Genomic DNA, 21494 nt, shown 5'->3' with positions numbered 1-21494 from the left:
TCGTACGCGTTGCCTACCCAAGGCGGTGTCACAAGAACAATGATATCTGCTGCCATGCTGATTATTTTATGTACAAAAGGCTAAGGACGTCTTCCCTAAGTCGCAAGTCACCGTCACCGCGGCTGCTTGCGAAACTGTAATATTTACTGGGAAACATATGCGGCCAAGGCTAAGGGCGTGCTTTGCATTGTTACCAGGAGTGCCTTATCATCAATTATGTGGTTCGGACGCTTGTTTTTTCCTTGTTCTTTTTGAAACAAATGGGTGGTGAATGTTGCATGCGTGGTTCCAAAGAACGTACGCACTTTAGGCATCGCGCTGCTTAGTTTGAAGCCTCCACCACCTCCACCGCAGTTCGGCCTGGTATTCATACCTCCGGGATCCGTCTACATGTTTGAACATGGACGAATCATAAAACGTTTATTCATACACGATTACAGTGAAGATTAAACAGTGCAAAAATTGCAAAACCGTGAGGGCTTGCTCCGTGAGGACGAAAACGGTTTGGCCTGTAAGAAAATAAGTTTGAGACGTTTCAGTTCATAAACAACGGATTGCGCGCGAGAATACGGCTGCTGTTCACTTTTTGTGCCTTGCGTGCGGACCGTTTTAATATGCACGACGGGAACAATCTCAACGACCACAGCAGCGTCGAAGCGCAAACAGAAATGGTGCGAACGTGGTGGATCACGCCGCGTTGATCTTGAAGGTGCAACGCCTGGTGTGCCAGAGTAAAAGCACATATCCAAGCACGGCATCGTGGTGCAACGCTTTACTGAATTGAATTGCTCAAAGAAAAATATGTCTGAGAAATCGCAAAACACGACGAAAACACACGCTAGAGATATGATAGCATCGGAGTTTCATTTCAGTATACAAGAAAACATATTTCTGTTGCGCGGAAATTCAAACACAAACCCATTTCCCGAGCGGCGCGGACCGCTCGGTTTCTTGCAACAACGACGCGCTCGGTTCCGCGCATGCGCAAGAAAGCTGCGGTTGCCGGAAAGCGTGAGAAGCAGTCAGAGGCACAGCCAGCAACCCGGATTCGAAGCACAAACTAAGGACGCGAACGCGGGGATGGTCTTCTCGACATCAAGGAGCCCCCTGCTCCGGTGCTCGCTTGAATCGCAACGACAGGCGTAACATCGCCGATTTCATACGCGGCACATGCAGGCGTGCACATAAACGAAAGATTTTCTTAAGTGACCGACTGCACTTCAAGGCATCAGGTTCTCGCCTCTGCCAAAAAATTGTTTATGCAATTGTAATCTTGTTTACTTTTGCAAGCTACGCTAGGAATGAGTGAAACAATAAACAAATACATTATGCGAATCCTGCACACGGTGGGAATCGATGTAAGCGAAGCTTTCTGCGCTGTTTGCTATGACCAAACGTACTTAGCAATGACATGCACACCACATGTTTATTTCTTTATCGTTTAGTCCAACGCGAGAAAGTGAGTTGATGTTAGGAGTTGCTTTGCATGCACTCCTATGCTTGTCTGCGTAGTACACAGAACAGTGATTGTTGTGCGTCACGCATGCGAACCATTGCGAGTGCTGAGAATCGTCATTGCCTCACTGGTACATCGTGTCGAGGCAGAAATATTAAGCTTTTATTCACTTGCGGGGCTGTATGTGCCAAAACCACACTCGTGCGATGAGGCGCGCCGTAGTTGTGAACTGGAGAATAATTTTCACGCCATGGTGTTCCTTACCGTGTCCCCTAATTTTAGTTCTGGGGCGTTTTTTTTTTTTATCTTGGTCCAAATGTGGCTACTACCGTCGTAAACGTCACGATCTCGAGAAACTCAATAGCCGCAAAGCTACCGGGGCAGGCACATAAAAGTTCATTGGACTCGTGACCGCTTTCCTACTGTGGCCTAGGCTCTACGGTGCGCCTTAACGCGGCTCTGCTTCAGCAGGCCGTGCGTAAGTTGTCCACTTGATAAATTTGCGTTGTGTTTTATGCAGCAATAACAGAAACGTACCTTAACGTACCTTCGACTTAAATTAATGATGTTCTCCCCAACCGCTGTCGCGTCAATAGTAGTAGCCTTTCCTTGCATTTTCGCATGACCTATCCCTATCCTCTTCTCCCTCCTTCTATGGAAACTACGAGCGAAGAGAGGCAAGGGTGTTATTCACTCGTGTCACGACTGCATCGGCCCTACACATTCCATGCCCCCTTCCTACTGTTCTATTTAGCTTCCCTCTAGACGTTCGCGCCCGTAGCTGGGTAAGCACTGCAGTTTCTGCAATGCCTTTGCACGGCGTCACGGATAATTACAACTCTTAAGAGGTTAGACCTGGGATGCCAAGGGAGCTCACATGCAACGTAATGAAAAGGTCGGAAGGAGTTTTATTGCATCGCCTTTCCTCTCTGCCGTGCTCCTGTCGTGCATACATATGCATTAACCACCCCGTGCCCGATCCCTGACGCGGTGTGCGAGACAGCAGCGGCAGCAGCAGCAATAGTGAGGAAGTAGAAGGAAGAGGGAACGATAGCCTCGCTTCATTAAATTACCTATATACACTCGGTGTCACCCTTGTGTAAAACGTGGGAATGGTTGTCTCCAGGGTGCTCAGGAACCAGCCAGCGACATCTAACGGTAGTTGCAGGGCCCAATTGTGCCCAGCACCTGTCGTTAGATGTTCGGCCCAGAAACTAGCGTTAGACGTCGCTAGCTGCCTCCAGAGCGCCCCGGTTGCCGCCGTTCCCGTGCTCTAGAGAAGGGTGATGTGAACTGCACGTCACAGAACAAGCAAATCCATATATTCAGCTCCTAATGAAGACGACGTGTGTTATAATTCGCTTGCGGACCACCCAGGCTGGGGACCCACATATTTGGCCTCTGCAAACGGTGTTCCTTCGCAAGAGCGGACCGTCACGACTTGGGTCCTCTGACATCACGAGAGAGCCTTAGATTAGAGGTCCCAAACAGATTGCGTATGCAAGAACTAGGGATCATGGTACTACGCAAGCTCAGACCCCTACCTCTGGACCTTCGCATGCATAGTACCGCGGACTCTACTGCTCCAATACGCAGGCCGCTTGCGTCCCCTAATCTAAAGCTCTCTACAGATGAACATCACCTGTACAACAGACGTTGGCTACCTGCACTGATGTTTCTCCAATTCACGCTACAGCTATGTTCAGGGCACACAAATGCACTGATATTTAGAGACCTTTACTTTTATACCGGCAACACAGCTTCCGGAAACTCTTAAATTCAGTTCCTCGGACATTTAAAACAGAAACGTGGTTCCATTAACGTCAAATTTGCTTTGTGCAACACCCATATAAATTAATTAGGCTGCCTTTCTCTTTTTTGGTCGCTTCCCGCTGTCGTATTTGTACTCTAGGTACAGGTTAGACTATGAGACACCCGCGTATATTGTTTTTCTCAATTGTGGTTATGTAAGGTAATTAGATTGTATATTTGTTTTAGCGCATAAGTCAAAGCTGAAACGTTTTATACTGTCCTTACAAACCTGCCACTCTTTCATCTGCACCTCCTCCGCTGTGCCACGTTGCCATCTAGGCGGTAGTGCCTCAATGTCCCGTTTTGCAAACGAAAGCATCTATAAAGAAACATCGAGTACGAGGTCACGTGATGGTATCCCTGCCACGGCGCACGTATTTCGATGGGAGCGAAAATCCGAAACCACCAATGTACTTAGATGAAGGTGCACGTTAAAGAAACACAGCTAATCCGAAATTCCGGAGTACCCCACTACGGCGTGCATCATAACCAGATCGTTGTTTTGGCATGTAAATCCGCACAATCTAATTTTGATAAAAAACCTGGAAAGCTTTTGAAATAGATCTTCTGTTTTGAAGAGAAGGTCTTCTTTGTCGACTTAATATAGATTTGTGATGCGTGGAATCTGGGCTTGTGGTCACATTCGTCGCATAATTTAGATAATTAGGTGCCTGCTGGTGCAGATAAGGCATCGAAACAAGGCGTCACAATAAAGCTGTGACCATGTCTTTAATGTATAACACTAAAGCTCTGAATAACACGGAAGTGCCCATAAATGCTAACATTGCAGTAGATAGCACATCGTGCAGGATGAAAGCAAACACTTGCTCGCATCAAATTTAGCCGCATAATATTACTTTTCTCTTTTTACTATTACCGTATATACTCGTGTAAAATCCGCACTTTCTTATTCGGAGATTAGGGGTGAAAATTAGAGGTGCGCCGATAACAGGAAGAAAATACATTTTTTTCGTGAATCTTTTCTGTGGTACCGGCCTTTATTGAACTACTGTGGTGGCTTGTACAGGCTCTGGCTATTCCCGTAGAGCGCCACCTTCCGGCTAGAATGAATGCTGAAGCCCCAGAGACCAGTGATGGCAGCACATCGGAGGCAGCCGCTAGATCTTGGAGGCTGTGATATTGCTACCTGGAGGAGCCCGAAATTCGGCATGGCAGCCTTGTATTGCCACCGAATAAAAATAAGAAAGCTTCCGTACTCTGGCACCACACAACAAATAACACTACCAACATTCTAAAAAAATTCGAGGGCGTGGCCTACACAGTGGCAATTTTTAAATATTTGTCTTGAGGGATTTTTTTTACAATGTTCTGAGTGCCATATTTACGTGGGTGCGACCATTACACCAGTATATACGGTATTCGCTTATTTTGAGGGTTGTTTGATTTCCGGTTTTATATGTTTTTTTTTTTATTTTCGGAGGGTAAAAATTGGGTGATATTTTTTTCAAGCTGGCAATTGGGGAGAAATCGACTTTTTTTCCGGTAATATCTACAATTGTACGAATAGATAACACTCGGGTATTTTTCGATTTTTTCGGAGGGTGTCATGAGTGTATGAGAAGGAAAGTCACGGAAGAATAAAAGTGGGTTGGAGTGCATATGGCAGACATTGTCAGCACCAGTTGGAATCATACCATTATCATTGAAAAGAAAGGCGTACAAACAATGCCTCTTACCGGTGTTGACATATCGGGCAGTGACTTGGACATTCATACAGACGCTTGAGAACAAGTTAAGGAACGCGCAAAGAGCGTAGAAGAATGGCAGGCATAAAGTTATGAGTCAAAACAAGAGCGGTTTCGATCAGAGAGCCTACGCGGATAGCCTATAACCTAGTAAGCATTAAGAGAAAGAAATGGAGCCGGGTGGGTCATGTGATGCGCAGGTTAGATAACGGGTGGAGCATAAGGGTTACAGAATGGGGTCGAAGAGAAGGGAAGCGCAGCCGAGGACGGCAGAAGACTAGGTGGGGCGAAGAAATCAAGACATTGGCGGGCACTAGTTGGAATTGTTTGGCGCAGGACAATCGTAATTAGAGATCGCAGGGAAGGCCTTCGTTGTAGAGTGAACATAAAATGGGCTGATGATGATACTTGACTATAAGCGCAAAAAACGCCTATTGTGCCTTTTCTTCAGCCGGCCTCCGCAGAATGTCCCGGTGAGTTACCAACTCCTAGTTAGGCGCGCTCGTTGGGCGGTTGGTTGAGGGCCTTGTAGCGTCGCCGTTCTGCGCACAGCTTGTGCACAACTATCAGTAACTAGAGTTCACTTAAGCAAACAGGCTCTAACTTCGTTGTCCCGACCCAGGGTTCGTGCTAGCACGTGCGCACCGCGAACACTTTGTAGCATGCAAAGAGAGAGAGAGAGAGGGAGAGAGAGAGAGAGGGGATGATATTTGGTTTCAGAATTTGCGGAAAAGTCACGTTTGACCCGGATATCCGGAGACACGTCCGGAATGCAAAAATCTGCTGAAATCGTGGTTGACCGGTAAAGAACAACGTTACGTTGATACATCCAACACATGCATAATTTCTGCCAAACGAACATCCGAGAAAATAACTGAGTCTGCTTGCAAAAATGCAATAGAATTAGAAATACTCACAAATACTTACCAAACAGCTGCCAATCAGGTGGGAGGGCATCCTTGATGGCCCCCGTGTCTAAGCCCACAACGCAGGCCACGCCATACAGACCGCATAGCGCCTTCAGTGCCATGGTGGTCCACTGCACCAAACATCCGACAGACAAAATTTGTGAAAGCATGCTGTAACATATTATGAAGAGCTGGAAGTAGCTATCGCTCAATTCAAGTTTACAAATGCGTCGCTAAATAAAGACTTTGAAGTGCTATGCTTGAATAATTGGGGCACGAATTACGTGTTATTGTGATCTCGATATTTAATATGACCAGCTCTCTTGAAGTGCGCATCTGCCGGCCAATACCAAAGGCTATAACGAAAAAGCGCAGGCTAGCTAAAAAATAGTTATTCAAGCACCGTTATTTTGCTCATTAATAGTTTGTCGAGAAAGCTATTGATATTGTATTACCTGAGTATCATATGATAAACAGAATGCTATTCGAAAGAATTCCGGAATATTATTGAATCGGTCAGTAAAAAGTTCACAAGGCTGTGCCGTCCTTTGACGAGAACAAGCCGTTAACTTACAGGTTACGTGATTTATGAACAGTATATATATGTTTCTTGTACGATAATAATTATTAGGTCCATAATATTTCAAGTGACGAAGAACTATGAAGCTGGAGTTTCATACCGCTTACTGCTGCAAGAGCCGCAACAAAATACGCCTAGGTTAAATTGATGTGTCCTTGCCGATGAGGCAGTTACCACTAAACCTGAAGAAATTTGTGCACACAAAAATTAACATGCACCTTCACGATAGGGACCTTCCACACAGCAAGCAGCTTGGGTCAGCTGGAGTAGCGGTCACCAGCAAGCTTCAAATTAGCGCACGTTTAGCGAAACAAAATTGATGCTTTAAGAACTGCGGGAATTAAAGCGACGTTTTGCTTTTGAAGCACAACACGTACAGAGCACTATACCATTACATAATCTTCAATTCCCTCGCAGGAGTTGTTGCAAAAGTAATATCACGTCACATTTGCAACATCATGTCTACCAGGTCAAGGTGTTTAGTCTTCAAGCATAAACTCGAACAGCTCACCTGAACAAGGATGTAAACGCAAACATGTACTACAGTACCAGGCGCCTACTTCGAACTGCTGTTTGTCTAGCTCCCCAGCAACCACTTCCCTATTATATGACGTAGGTGCCCAACGGCGATAAGGAATTACTTCTTCACGGCTGCGATAAGCGAGTAAGTAGAGCAAATGTCTATATTAAATCATTAACTTTCACACGGGCATTTTAAATGGACACTGAGCATTCCTCTACCCGATATTAACAAGCTGGATGTCGTGGACAGATAGCACCAAGCACATCATGGCGACCAAACGGAGGAGGGGGACTTCGCACTTGTCCGGGCGATACGACACGCGGCTAGCCAATGCAACAATTGCATCGAACACGTGACCGAGGAATTCTAGATTTGTCAATTCTTAAGAGCCCAGCCGCGGTAACTTTCAGGAGGCATCTTTTAGGCACTTGAGCTATCGTACGCGTGCTGAAGCGACAAGTTTATTTTAATCTAATTACCTACGTCAGGCAAGCCATTCCAATCACTTATGTTTTGTTTTAGTCGAACAGCCAATGAGCTCGGATACTGAACATAAAAAGCATTGAGCCAGGCAGATTTCATAAAGTTCTATTCTAACGCTCTCTAAACAATACCGAATTCGAAAATTTGCTATGTAGTAGCACTTGTGCACAAGTCTGCAACGAAAATAACAGTCGAAATAATTCTTGAAAATGATGCCCTCATATCAGTTACAGGAGTTGCACGATGAAGGATGCGGTCGCCGCTTGTTTTTTCTTCTCGATCCCATCTCTCCTCTCAAGCGCTTTCTTCTCGCCCTGTGCTGATAAGGGCACGTGGAGGCTACGTCATAACCCTGGCCAGGTTCGCGTTGTTTTTTTTTTTCTTGTTTCACAGCACCGCTCTGTTCGGGTTACCACCACTTTGCCACGTTTTTCGGCTGCCACAATGCCTCCCGTGCCGGGCCGTGCTCCTGCTAAGAAGGGCTGCGATATACCTTGTGTGAATAATGTGCGATCGCTTCACGTTCTCTGTACAATGCGTTGTTAGCGGCCCGACAACCCATCCCGCAAGGACAAAAGAGAAAGTGCGAGCAAATTTACGAAGGAGGCACCGCTACTCGCCGGCGCTTTGCCAGACCCGAAATGTGATACCACGCCACCGTGTTTCTTTAGTAAAGACTTGCCAGTGCCGCTTGCATGGTGTACATCACCGGCACCAAAGAGAAAAACTAAAGTTGACGCATTGCGTCGTAGCCACGAGGAAATTCGATTTCGTGTAAAGTTCTTATTGTTCTTTTTGCAAAATAAAAAAAAAACGACAACGATCAATTTGGGACTGCGAGTCGCAAACCAAAACACGTGACACGTATACGCGCCAGCAAGCAACACAAGGAGGAACAGCAAGCGCTGACAGCATCAACTACAAGGAGGCGTGCTAGGCTCCAGGTGGCGCAGTGGCGGAACGAAGTGTTTTTCCAGGGGTATATTAAGAAAGTAAATCACCAAATATTGTTTGTCACCTCCACCACCACAGTAACCTACGAAGAGCCTTATAGGCTGCTAGTGAGGATATATAAACAATGACCTGGGAGAAAGGTTTCAAGCTTGTAAGAAGTAAACAGGCAAGTGAGAAGCTGTGGTCGTTTAGAACGAGAGGGGATCCACTTTAATTATATGGTTGGACCAGAAATGGGCAGCTGACTCGATGGACGCACGGCCGCTTTTTTTGGGGGGGGCCCACGGGCACTCAGGAGGCTTGCGTAGGTAGTAATGAACAAGGTGCCCCAGGGAAACCGTAGAAAACCATCGGCATCAGTAATAGAAAATGAGGAAAACAAGAAAAAATTTTGGCTATGTAATAGGCTACAATAACATGCAGGGCGCCCCAAGAAAGAAAAAGCGGGTAGAGATTGAGGAACTGTTTAAAAGAGAACAAATAGGGGTGTATGCGGTTACAGAACCGCAAATTTGACACTTGGAGGAGCCGTCGGTGATTGAGAATCGTGTTTGGGAAGGGCGCAACAAAGCCAAATTGTAAATAAAGGGAGGCTAGATGGAATGCTCACCGATTAAGGAGCCAAATGGAAAAGAATAAATTCAATACGTCAAGAGCATGTCTGCTTATCTTGTACTATGAGTGGAAAGAAAACTTCACTCGGTGTAACGCATTTGTGGACCGGCAATTAGTGCACAGAAAAATCAGCAGTTAGCTGAGTGCCTAAGTTCTGATATTAAGGGATTCGCGAATGATGCCGAAAATATCCAATTAGGTGACATGAATGCCCACATACAGGATCTAGGTGGCTATACCGACAACATCGTGAAGTGAATGCTAGATCTTTCCGAGCAACGTAACCTCGTTATTGGGAGTAGGGGGCCCAAGTGTGATGGGCACACCACGTGGCAAGTAGGAAACCGACAACTTATAATTGATTACTCTCTCATCACAAAAGGAATTCATGACTGGCTGAGGGAAATGGTCATTGACGAGCAGGCAAATAGGAGGATCGGGAGTGACCATAAACGCATCATTTTGAAATTGGGAGATGTAGTTATGGAAGAGAACAAAGAGCGCAATATCGCGATTTCAAATCCTAACTACGAACAAATATGAAATATAGTCACAAGAGTCGAGAAAGAACTTTAGAATTGGCTAAGCAAAGAATGGGAATATAGTGAGCTTCTAAGCACAACAACGACAGAAAGACAGAGAAGTAACATGTTCGCTCGAAACGAAAAATGAGCCCAAAAACTGGTGGAACAGGGAGAATACGAGCAGCGGTCGCCGAATGACAGAGAGCATCCCGAGAGCACAGATACGCAAAGAAGCCGCGGTTGGCGCAGGATGAAGTAGCCAGAAAATGGGAAATATAGCGGGGAAAAAATTGTGTGGTTAAGATACCGGTGCAAGAATAAATAGAAGGTGAAAGTTAACGTTGGTTCTCAGAAATACGCGAGAAAAAAAGGTCGCACGTACAATGTTTTGGACCTGCAGATAATATTGTTACGAATGATGTTTATTTACAGGGTGAAACTAGGTCCGAGATGGAAGCTACAGGCCAGGCCCAGCCGGCGAGGAGTACCCCGAGATAAGGCGCGCACACTCTACTTCTTCTTTCTCTGCCTCAGTCGCGCAATGCTGCGACAATATTATCAGGCAGGAATTCTGGAACAATTCAGCAGCACATCCTAGATGAAGATGCAAACAAGCTTGAAGGGGACGCGGCATTAAATTACATAAAAAAATAAATACCAGCCGATACTTTCCAAGGAAATGAAAGGGTTCTGGTAGATGAAAGAAGGGGCTTGAAAGACAACTAGACGGAAAAGGAGCTTGTAGTGTTTTCACGGGTTGAAAACAGCAGCCGAAGGAAGAGGCGTGAGCAGAATCTAACGTGGTTTATTCCATGACGGCTCGTAGTGGAATACGCGCGGTGGCCGCATGACTGGGCTAATATAGCAAGCTGTCGCGATAGTCGCGGCGCCACTATCGCTCAAGTGGCGATGATAACACAACACTCTTCCCTCTTTATTTTAGAGGGTGCACTTGTATGCTTATACAATAGTTAAAGAACGGCTTAGTATCTCTCGGGTGGACGGCGTTGTCTTGACGGGTAGCGCCTGTGCGGAGCTGATGTCTCTGATGGAGGAGCGGGAGCTGGAGGGATGGACTCCCCGGGTGTCGGCTCTTCTGGCGTTGGCTGGTCACCAGTCTGACCTTCAGGGAAGACCAGGAACCCCTCCGAGAAATCGGAGTCGAATGCCCTTGGTGTCACCATAGGGCCGGCGCCAGCCAGCAGCTGGTCGAGATGTCGACGCCAGATGAACTTGCCTCGGGGGGTGGTTACCATGACTTTGTACGAGACTGGTCCAGTCTTCTTCAGAACGGTTCCACGAAGCCACTTCGTTGGGCCTCTGTAAGTGCGAACTAGAACACTGTCATTAACACAAAAACAGTCCCTGTTGCTCCTGCGCTGCTGCATTTGGGTGAACTGACTGTGCATCACCTTCCCCTCCACTGTAGGCTTCATTGCATCCAGCCTTGTGCGCAATCGTCTACCCATCAATAGGTTAGCTGGAGCTTCTCCAGTCGTAGGGTGAGGCGTATTTCTGTACGCCAATAAGAAGTTGTGAAGTGTTTCTTCGATAGACTCACCGGGAGATGACTTGCGTAGAGCAGACTTCAACGTTTGCACGAAACGCTCCGCCAGACCGTTTGTGCTTGGGTGATAAGGAGCGCTCACGACGTGTCTGGCGCCGACGCTCCGCATAAACGCCTTGAACTCTTCGGATACCAGTTGTGGTCCATTGTCGGACACCACCGTCTCCGGCACTCCGAATCTGCAGAAAAGTTCACGCAAGCAGGCAACAGTACGCTCGGACGTTGTGCTTCGCATAACGAACACTTCCGGCCACTTCGAGTGGGCATCTACAACGACTAAAAACATAGTTCCTCGAAAAGGTCCTGCGAAGTCCAAGTGAATTCGCCTCCACGGCGCGGTCGGCCATGACCAGGGATGCAGAGGTGCCTTAACTGGATCATTGCGTTGTTCCTGGCAGGCTTGGCAACTTCGTACCTTTGTCTCTAAGTCTGCATCAATGGACGGCCACCACACATAGCTGCGAGCCAGCTCCTTGCTCCGCACAATGCCGGGATGACCGAGGTGCAGTTCGTCGAGCACGGCTTCCCTAAGAGGGGACGGAATAACAACCCTCAGGCCATACATGAGGCACCCTTGATGCACGCCGATCTGCAAACGTCTGTCAAAGAATGGTTTGAAGCTCGCATCTCGCAAATGCAATGGCCAGCCTATGCTTGTTAGCTGGAGCACTTTACTGAGCACTGGATCACGTGCTGTAGCGAGCGCAATCTGTTTAGCGGACACCGGCATAGAGTCCAGACGCAAAGCATAAAACGATTCCTCGCCTTCAGACGTACCGTCTTCGGGACCCTGGAGCGGGAACCTTGAAAAAAAATCTGCTTCTGCGTTGTCACTGGACTTTTTGTACACGAGCGAGTACTTGTAAGCGGACAACGTGACAGCCCATCGCTGTAAGCGTGCCGCTGCAATTGGTGGAATGCCCGTTTTTTGCCCAAGAATTGTTTGCAATGGCTTGTGATCCGTAATCAATGTGAAGCATCTCCCATAGATGTAGAAATGAAACTTTTTGACGGCAAAGATAATGGCCAGCGCTTCTTTTTCTAGCTGACTGTACTTCTTTTCGGCCTCGGTTAATGTGCGCGACGCGTAAAACACAGGCCGAGAGCTTCCATCTTCAGTTACATGAGAAAGTACTGCGCCCACGCCGTATTGGGAAGCGTCACATGCCACTTGCAAAGGTTTATCTGGGTCGTAATGCGCCAGGATCGAGGATGACGCCAACGCATTCTTGATTTCCTCGAATGCCCTTCGACACGATTCATCCCAGAGCCATGGCTGGTCGCGACGCAGCAGTTTGTAAAGTGGATTCGCCAGAGTAGACAATCGAGGAACAAACTTCCCGTAGTAATTTACAACGCCCAGAAACGATTGTAGTTGCTGCTTGCCTGTGGGTGCGGACGCTTTCATCAGTGCTTCTATCTTGTCTGGCGTTGTGCTAACACCTGCTGCACTGATAACATGACCCAGATACCGTAATTCCGCTTGGAAAAATGAGCACTTTTCTTTCTTTACTCGAACGCCGCGCTCCGTTAACCGCTTCAGAACCGCTTCGAGATTTGCAAAATGCTCGTCTGACGTCTTGCCGGTGATGAGAACGTCATCCAAATAGCAGCTGGCTCCTTTCAGGCCTTTCAACATTGTGTCCATAATTCTTTGAAAAATAGAAGGTGCCGACGAAACACCGAACGGCAGCCTGTTCACGGAAAAAAGTCCTTTATGCGTATTTAGTGTCAAATACTTTCTTGACGATTCTGACATGACTACCTGCTGATAGGCTCGATTTAGGTCAATTTTAGAAAATTGTTGGCCCCCTGCGAGCGCCGTGAACAGCTCGTCGATTCTCGGGAGTGGATAGCGATCAGTTTCAAGACAAGGGTTTAGGGTGGTCTTATAATCGCCGCATAGTCTTATGCCACCGTCCTTCTTTACTACTGGCACAACCGGCGTCGCGTAGTCACTTGACTCGACTGGAGAAATGACTCCCATGTCTTCCAACTTTTTAAGTTCAGCCTCGACTGCTGGTTGCAATGCAAAAGGCACACTTCTTGCCTTCATAAATTTTGGCACGCTACCTTCTTTCAGGGACAATGTCGCTCTTTCTTCTGCAATTGTCCCCAGTTCGTCCCGAAACAAACTCTGGTACTTGTCTAGAAGAGCGCGCAGTCTGGAACAGGCAGAAACGTCCCACCTGGGAATAGCGTTGAGCTTGAAAATACGGCTCCAGTCGAGTCTGATGGCTTGCAACCATTGTCGACCTAGCAGAGGGGGTCCCTTTTGTCTCGTGACGTAAAAAGGCAGCTGGGCCCTCTGCTCTCCGTACTGCACGGCAACGTGAGCCACTCCCACAGGCTGGATGATGGCTCCGTCGAACGTCCGCAGCTTCAGCGTCGTTGGCACGACCTTGATGGAGGGAAACATTTGACGAAACTGATCCAAAGACATTACGGATACAGTAGCCCCCGTATCCAGCTCCATTTCCAAGGGTACGTCTTGTACTTGCACTGAAATTTTTATCGGCTCCATACCAGACGAAACAATTCCCTTCACGCTAACAGAAGCTTGAACGGGACTCAACCCCTTAATTACGTTTCGACGCGCTCCCTTCGTCGTTCTCTTCTTGTTAGCTTGGCACATTCTTTGAATGTGCCCTTTCTTATCACATTTGAAACAGATGGCCGCAACGTGCGGGCACAGTCTGCTTGCATGTTTCGCAGATCCGCAGCGGTAGCAATTTCCCTGCGTCATATCAGTTTTCCCAACCGCTCCGACTTTGTGAACGTCTGATACGCTTGATTCCGAAGCATGCACTTCTGCAACGCTCTTTTTCGCCGCTTCCATGGCTAGCGCTCTTTCTACGGCCTTCTGGAAGGTTAGCTTGTTATCCTCCGTGAATAACACGCGCTGTATATCTTCTCGGCACAGACCGCAGACAAAACGGTCCCGCAACGACTGATCAAGGGCGGATTCAAATTCGCATGTCTGTGCCAATTTCCGCAACTGCGCAACATATTCCGAAATTGACTCAGTCTCAAGTTGTGCTCTTCTGTGAAATTTTGCGCGTTCGCTTATTACCGACGGCTTCGGTGACAAATGGTCACCAAGAAGTCTCTTTAAATACTCGAAACCTTTAGCTGACGGCAATTCCGGCGCGGTCAACGACTTGAGAAGACTGTACGTCTTTGGGCCTATGAGACTCAAAAAAGCGTGTACCTTGTCATCCTCGGGGATACGGTTGACCTGAAGAAACGACGACAAGCGTTCCTCGTACGACGGCCAGTCGCTTGTGGACTCGTCAAAGGGCTCGATGTGTCCCAGTCGACCCACGATTTGCGCGACTGCACCCGCCGCTGCCGGACCTTCCGTTGCCATGTCAGCTTGCCGCAGAATTGCTCAGCATCCCATCCTCGTCGCCAATGTAGTGTTTTCACGGGCTGAAAACCGCAGCCGAAGGAAGAGGCGTGAGCAGAATCTAACGTGATTTATTCCATGACGGCTCGTAGTGGAATACGCGCGGTGGCCGCATGACTGGGCTAATATAGCAAGCTGTCGCGATAGTCGCGCCGCCACTATCGCTCAAGTGGCGATGATAACACAACAGAGCTGGTGCTGAAAAATGTCAGCTCGAAGAAAGCCGATGCGGAAATTTCTTAGCGCACAGCCACAGGGCTATAGTTGGTTCCCGTTAGGCAAAATAATGGACTAAGACAAAACGTCAGCAAGCTCTGTTGAAAGCAGTGGAAAAAAACTTTAAAAGAAAGATGTATACCAGAGAGTTCGGACGGGCGACAAAGTAGAAGGAATTTAATTTATAAAGGTAAGGGACAGAAAGATAGAATTCGCTCGTACAGCCCATTGACCATTACATCGGTAACGTACAGTTTCACCAAGCAGGCAAATAAATTAAAGCTGCGAACATGGCATAATAATATTAAAATTTTGGGAGAAATTGAGAAGGGCATCAAAGTAGGTAGGCGTCCGGGTGATAACTTATTTCTCCTTACTCAGTCTATAAAAGTATCAAGAGTAGAAAGGTAACCAATATGTCACGTGGTGGTGACGTAGAAGAACACAGTAGCAATACTGTGAACGAGAAAACTAACTTTTATTGGGCGAACTTGTGCCCACAAAACAGGCTACACTTATAGCACAACGAAAGCGGCGAACACAGTCGGCGATCATCGGAAAATCTGCCCAGCGGGTCAAGCGCGTCGGCTTTTATACAGCAGTCGTCGAATGTTCCAGACTAATCGCTGGGACCCGCGCGTATTCCACAATGTTCTACGCCATTCGCGTAGGGCGATGAAATCAGATAACATAAGGTTCGGCGACAACAGACAGCCGGGTAGAATCATCGATAACTTTCCAGAAACGTCAGATACATGCAGGCGCGTCCGTCGCTGTGCGATTACAGTTGTTAAGCGGCGAAACGTGGTCGCCCGATAAAGATAAGTACACGTGTCATTACCCCCCTCTTAAAAACATCGCCCCCGATGCTGCTAACAAACGAAAGTAACAAAGAAAAGCACTCGTAGCAAAGAAAACAACAAACTAAGGAAGTTCATCAGCGTCCGTAAAATGGTTTAAGGCGCACCACGTGGACCACTTCAGATCGTGCGCGGCGCCGCTGTGAGTGCGAAATGCCGTCTGGCACGACCTCATAGTCTAGTGCGCCAATACGTCGGATGACCTTGTAGGGTCCGAAATAGCGTCGCAGCAGCTTCTCACTGAGTCCTCGCCGGCGTATCGGGATCCATACCCAAACACGGTCGCCGGGCTGGTACTCGACGAAGCGTCGTCGGAGGTTGTAGTGTCGGCTGTCGGTACGCTGCTGGGTCTTGATCCGTAGGCGGGCGAGCTGTCGGGCTTCTTCGGCGCGCTGGAGATAGGTAGCGACGTCAAGATTCTCCTCGTCAGCGACGTGCGGCAGCATGGCGTCGAGCGTCGTCGTCGGGTTCCTGCCGTAAACCAACTTGAATGGCGTGATCTGTGTTGTTTCTTGCACCGCCGTGTTGTAGGCGAAGGTGACATACGGCAGGACCGCGTCCCACGTCTTGTGCTCGACGTCGACGTACATCGCTAGCATGTCGGCGAGGGTCTTATTCAGCCGCTCCGTAAGACCATTCGTCTGCGGATGGTAGGCCGTTGTCCTCCTGTGCCTTGTCTGACTGTAGTTCAGAATGGCTTGAGTGAGCTCCGCTGTAAAGGCCGTTCCTCTGTCGGTGATGAGGACTTCTGGAGCACCATGTCGCAACAGGATGTTCTCGACGAAAAATTTAGCCACTTCGGCTGCGCTGCCTTTCGGTAGAGCTTTAGTTTCAGCGAAGCGGGTGAGATAGTCAGTCGCCACGACAATCCACCTATTTCCGGAAGCTGATGTCGGAAACGGTCCCAACAAGTCCATCCCGATCTGCTGAAAAGGTCGGTAAGGAGGCTGGATCGGCTGTAGTAATCCCGCTGGTGTTGTCGGTGGTGTCTTGCGTCGCTGACAGTCGCGGCATGTCTTGACGTAACGGGCGACATCGGTGGTTAGGCGCGGCCAGTAATACCTTTCTTGTATCCTCGATAGCGTCCGGGAGAAACCTAGGTGCCCAGCGGTCGGATCGTCATGTAGGGCGTGCAGTACTTCTGGACGTAGCGCCGACGGAACAACAAGAAGGTGGTTGGCGCGGACTGGTGAGAAGTTCTTCTTCACGAGTAGGTTGTTTTGAAGCGTGAACGAAGATAATCCACGCTTAAATGCCCTTGGGACAACGTCGGTGTGCCCTTCCAAATACTCGATTAGGGCTTTTAGCTCAGAGTCTCCTCGTTGCTGTTCGGCGAAGTCTTCCGCGCTTATTATTCCAAGGAAGGCGTCGTCATCCTCGTCATCTTGCGGCGGCGGGTCAATGGGGGCGAGGGATAGGCAATCGGCATCTGAGTGTTTTCGTCCGGACTTGTAGGTTACAGTGATGTCGTATTCTTGTAATCTGAGGCTCCACCGTGCCAGCCGTCCTGAGGGGTCTTTCAGGTTAGCTAGCCAACACAACGCGTGATGATCGCTGACCACCTTGAATGGCCTGCCATATAAGTAAGGGCGAAATTTCGCTGTGGCCCAAACGATGGCGAGGCATTCCTTTTCGGTTGTAGAATAATTGCCTTCTGCTTTTGACAATGATCGGCTAGCGTAAGCTATCACGTGTTCATGTCCATCTTTTCTCTGGACTAGGACGGCACCGAGGCCTAGGCTACTGGCGTCAGTGTGTATTTCGGTATCGGCGTGCTCGTCGAAGTGCGCAAGTACGGGCGGCGACAGCATGCGTCGTTTGAGTTCTTGAAATGCGTCGCCCTGTGGCGTTTCCCACTTGAACTCGACGTCACATTTAGTTAGCTGTGTCAGCGGCTCAGCGATGCGTGAAAAGTTCTTGACAAATCGCCTGTAGTAGGCACACATGCCAAGAAATCTACGCACTGCCTTCTTGTCGGTGGGCTGCGGGAACTTTGCAATGGCAGCTGTTTTCTGCGGGTCGGGGCGTACTTCGGATTTGTTGATGACGTGGCCTAGGAATAGAAGCTCATCGTAAGCGAAGCGGCACTTTTCTGGCTTCAGAGTGAGCCCTGATGACTTGATGGCCTCTAGTACTGTGGCAAGCCGCCTAAGGTGATCGTCAAAATTTTCGGCGAATACAACGACGTCATCCAAGTAAACGAGACAGGTCTGCCACTTCAATCCTGCTAAAACCGTGTCCATTACGCGCTGGAACGTTGCAGGCGCCGAGCACAGTCCAAATGGCATAACCTTGAACTCGTAGAGGCCGCCTGGGGTGATGAAGGCGGTCTTTTCACGATCTCTTTCGTCGACTTCTATTTGCCAATAGCCAGACTTGAGGTCCATCGACTAGAAGTATTTAGCGTTGCAGAGCCGATCCAATGCGTCGTCTATCCGTGGGAGAGGGTATACGTCCTTCTTTGTGATCTTGTTCAGACGACGATAATCGACGCAGAAACGAAGGGTTCCGTCCTTTTTCTTCACCAGCACAACAGGAGATGCCCACGGGCTTTTCGACGCCTGGATGATGTCGTCGCGCAGCATTTCGTCGACTTGTTCTCTTATAGCTTCACGTTCTCGCGGCGAAACTCGGTAAGGGCTCTGGCGAAGTGGTCGAGCGTACTCCTCGGTGATTATGCGATGCTTGGCGACTGGTGTTTGTCGAATCCTCGATGACGTCGAAAAGCAGCCTTTGTATCGCCGGAGCAGACTTCTGAGCTGCTGTTGCTTAATCACGGGGAGACTTGGATTAATGTCGTAGTCTGGTTCGGCAACCATGGTCGTCGGGGTAGATGCGGCGGAATCCGAGAGGACAAACGCATTGCTGTTTTCCAGAATTTCCTCGATGTATGCGATCGTCGTGCCCTTGTTGATGTGCTTGTACTCCTGGCTGAAGTTTGTCAGCAACACTTTCGTGTTTCCTCCGTGCAGTCGAGCGATCCCTCTTGCGACGCAAATTTCACGGTCTAGCAGTAGACGTTGGTCGCCTTCGATGACACCTTCTAAGTCAGCGGGTGTTTCGGTGCCGACCGAAATAACAATGCTGGAGCGAGGCGGGATGCTCACCTGATCTTCGAGCACACTCAAGGCGTGGTGACTACGAGGGTTCTCCGACGGTATCGCATGGTCTTCCGACAGAGTTATTGACTTCGACTTCAGGTCGATGACTGCGCCGTGTTGGTTGAGGAAGTCCATGCCGAGAATGACGTCTCGTGAACACTGTTGGAGGATAACGAAGGTGACAGGGTAAGTCCGGTCGTGAATGCTAATTCTTGCCGTGCACATTCCAGTCGGCGTTATGAGGTGTCCTCCGGCGGTACGAATTTGAGGGCCTTCCCACGTAGTCTTAACTTTCTTCAACTGGGCGGCGATGTGTCCACTCATGACGGAGTAATCAGCCCCTGTGTCGACTAAGGCGGTGACTGCGTGGCCGTCGAGAAGCACGTCGAGGTCGGTGGCTCTTTGTCTTGCATTACAGTTCGGTCTTGGCGTCGGATCACGACTGCGTAGCGTTGACTTGTGGCTGGTATGTGACGTCGTCAGGTCGTCTTTCGTCGTCGCATTCTTTCCTTCCAGACTTCGTCGGGACGGCGGCGTGTCGTTATGTCGTCGAGGTAGTTTCTTCGGCGTCTTCGTCGGCGGCGGAGGATCTTCGACAGTTCGACGGACAGCAACCGCACCTCCATCGGTTGCTCCTTTTAGTTTTCCGGATATGGGCTCGCTGACCGGCCCCGAGCTGGGCCAGTGTATGGTCGGCGCTGCGGCGACAGGTAGCGGCCTGGTGATGGTGAACGCGACGGTCGTCGAGAACTCCACTGAGTAGCCGCGAGGTAGTCAGCGATATCGCGAGGGCGTTCACCTTGCTGCGGGCGCGGAGCGTTGACGGCGAAACCTCGCAGTCCCATTTCCCGGTATGGACATCGTCGGTAGACGTGACCCGCTTCCCCGCAGTGGTAGCAGAGCGGGCGGTGGTCAGGAGCGCGCCAAACGTCGGTCTTCCTCGGGTAGCTCCGCTGGGCGACGGGTGGGCGCGCTGTCGGCTGCGGCGGCGCTGGTCGACGGAATTGCGGCGTTACAGGGCCCTGGCGCGGTCGCTGAGGAGGGCCTTGACGACGTACGACGGCGGCGTAGGTCATCGCTTCGGGTTGGGGTTGCGGTAATTGAGGTTGCACCTCCGGAACTCCAAGCGACCGTTGAACCTCATCTTTGACGATGTCAGCGATCGAGGCCACTTGAGGCTGCGACGACGGGAAGATCTTCTGAAGCTCCTCTCGTACGACTGCCCTGATAGCCTCGCGCAGGTCTTCGGAGGCCAGTGATTGAACTCCGGCATAGTTTGTAGCGTTGGTGCGGCGGTCGAATTGCCGGTTTCGCATCTCGAGTGTCTTCTCGATGCTAGTGGCCTCGCGAAGAAACTCGTCGACAGTCTTCGGTGGGTTTCGTACCATACCGGCGAAAAGTTCCTCCTTAACACCACGCATTAGTAGCCAGACTTTCTTTTCCTCGGACATTTCCGGGTCGGCGTGGCGGAATAGGCGGCTCATTTCTTCTGTAAAAATTGCGGTGATCTCGTTGGGCAGCTGCACTCGGGTTTCCAGTAGTGCTTGGGCTCGTTCTCGGCGTACGACGCTTGTGAATGTCTGCAGGAAGCCACTTCGGAAAAGGTCCCAGGTCGTTAACGTGGCTTCTCTGTTCTCGAACCACGTCCTGGCAGCGTCTTCCAATGCGAAGAAGACATGTCGTAGCTTGTCGTCGCCTGCCCAGTTGTTAAACGTAGCAACCCTCTCATACGTTTCTAGCCAGCTTTCCGAGTCCTCAAATGTGGAACCGCGGAACGTCGGTGGTTCCCTGGGCTGCTGCAGCACGATGGGGGACGCTATGGCTGCCATTGGGGTTGCCTTGGTCACAATCTTCTTGGTCTTCTCTGGTAGAAGTCCGTGCTCCGGGGGCAGCTGTTGAAGACGGCGGCTTGCTCGATGGTCCGGGACTACGTTGGTGTTCTCTTTGCGGTCCGGGCTTGGGTCACGGCTTTGTGGGGGCGTCCGGTACATGAACGCAAAGCACCTCCACCAGATGTCACGTGGTGGTGACGTAGAAGAACACAGTAGCAATACTGTGAACGAGAAAACTAACTTTTATTGGGCGAACTTGTGCCCACAAAACAGGCTACACTTATAGCACAACGAAAGCGGCGAACACAGTCGGCGATCATCGGAAAATCTGCCCAGCGGGTCAAGCGCGTCGGCTTTTATACAGCAGTCGTCGAATGTTCCAGACTAATCGCTGGGACCCGCGCGTATTCCACAATGTTCTACGCCATTCGCGTCGGGCGATGAAATCAGATAACATAAGGTTCGGCGACAACAGACAGCCGGGTAGAATCATCGATAACTTTCCAGAAACGTCAGATACATGCAGGCGCGTCCGTCGCTGTGCGATTACAGTTGTTAAGCGGCGAAACGTGGTCGCCCGATAAAGATAAGTACACGTGTCAATATGTAGCCCTTTTAAACATTACAGGAGCGTATGACAACGTAGGCCACAACAGTCTTTTGAATAATCTAGAAGGAGAAGGCTTAGCCGATAATTGTCTACAGCTTTTGCAAAATGTTTACCTAGGAAATACTGTTTGGGCACATTGAAAGGGAAGGAATTAGTTGCGAAGAGAAAATTGGTATCAAACAGGGACTGAGGTGCCTTTATCCCCACTGCTGTTTATTATGTACCGGGCGGGGATCGAAAGGGCACTGGAAGGAAGCTATATTGCATTAAATCTCATATACAAACAGGCCAGTACACTACTAGAGCTACAGCTTCTAGGTTTGTTTTATGCGGACTAC

At 49.3% G+C, this 21494-nt stretch overlaps 1 protein-coding gene across 3 annotated transcripts in view; it reads right to left on the bottom strand.

Annotated features, from left to right (window-relative positions):
* Nucleotides 1-399: 399 nt before the first annotated feature.
* Nucleotides 400-21494, bottom strand: part of LOC140214272 (uncharacterized) — a 35024-nt gene continuing 13929 nt past the window's right edge. For 2 of the 3 annotated variants that reach the window (XR_011891250.1, XR_011891251.1), the window contains 3 exons: nucleotides 14340-14560; nucleotides 5902-6013; nucleotides 400-509 (listed from right to left, as the gene is read on the bottom strand). Coding sequence is in view for 1 of the 3 variants with exons in the window: in XM_072285636.1 (XP_072141737.1) it covers nucleotides 421-509; nucleotides 5902-6013 (201 nt within the window). In the remaining 2 variants the exon portion in view is untranslated. The remainder of the gene's footprint in view (nucleotides 510-5901; nucleotides 6014-14339; nucleotides 14561-21494) is intronic. The other variant, XM_072285636.1, reaches the window with a different exon arrangement.

Source organism: Dermacentor andersoni, chromosome 11, assembly GCF_023375885.2.
Source record: "Dermacentor andersoni chromosome 11, qqDerAnde1_hic_scaffold, whole genome shotgun sequence".
Taxonomy (NCBI): Eukaryota; Metazoa; Arthropoda; class Arachnida; order Ixodida; family Ixodidae; genus Dermacentor; species Dermacentor andersoni.
This window is presented reverse-complemented; position numbering and strand designations above follow the sequence as displayed.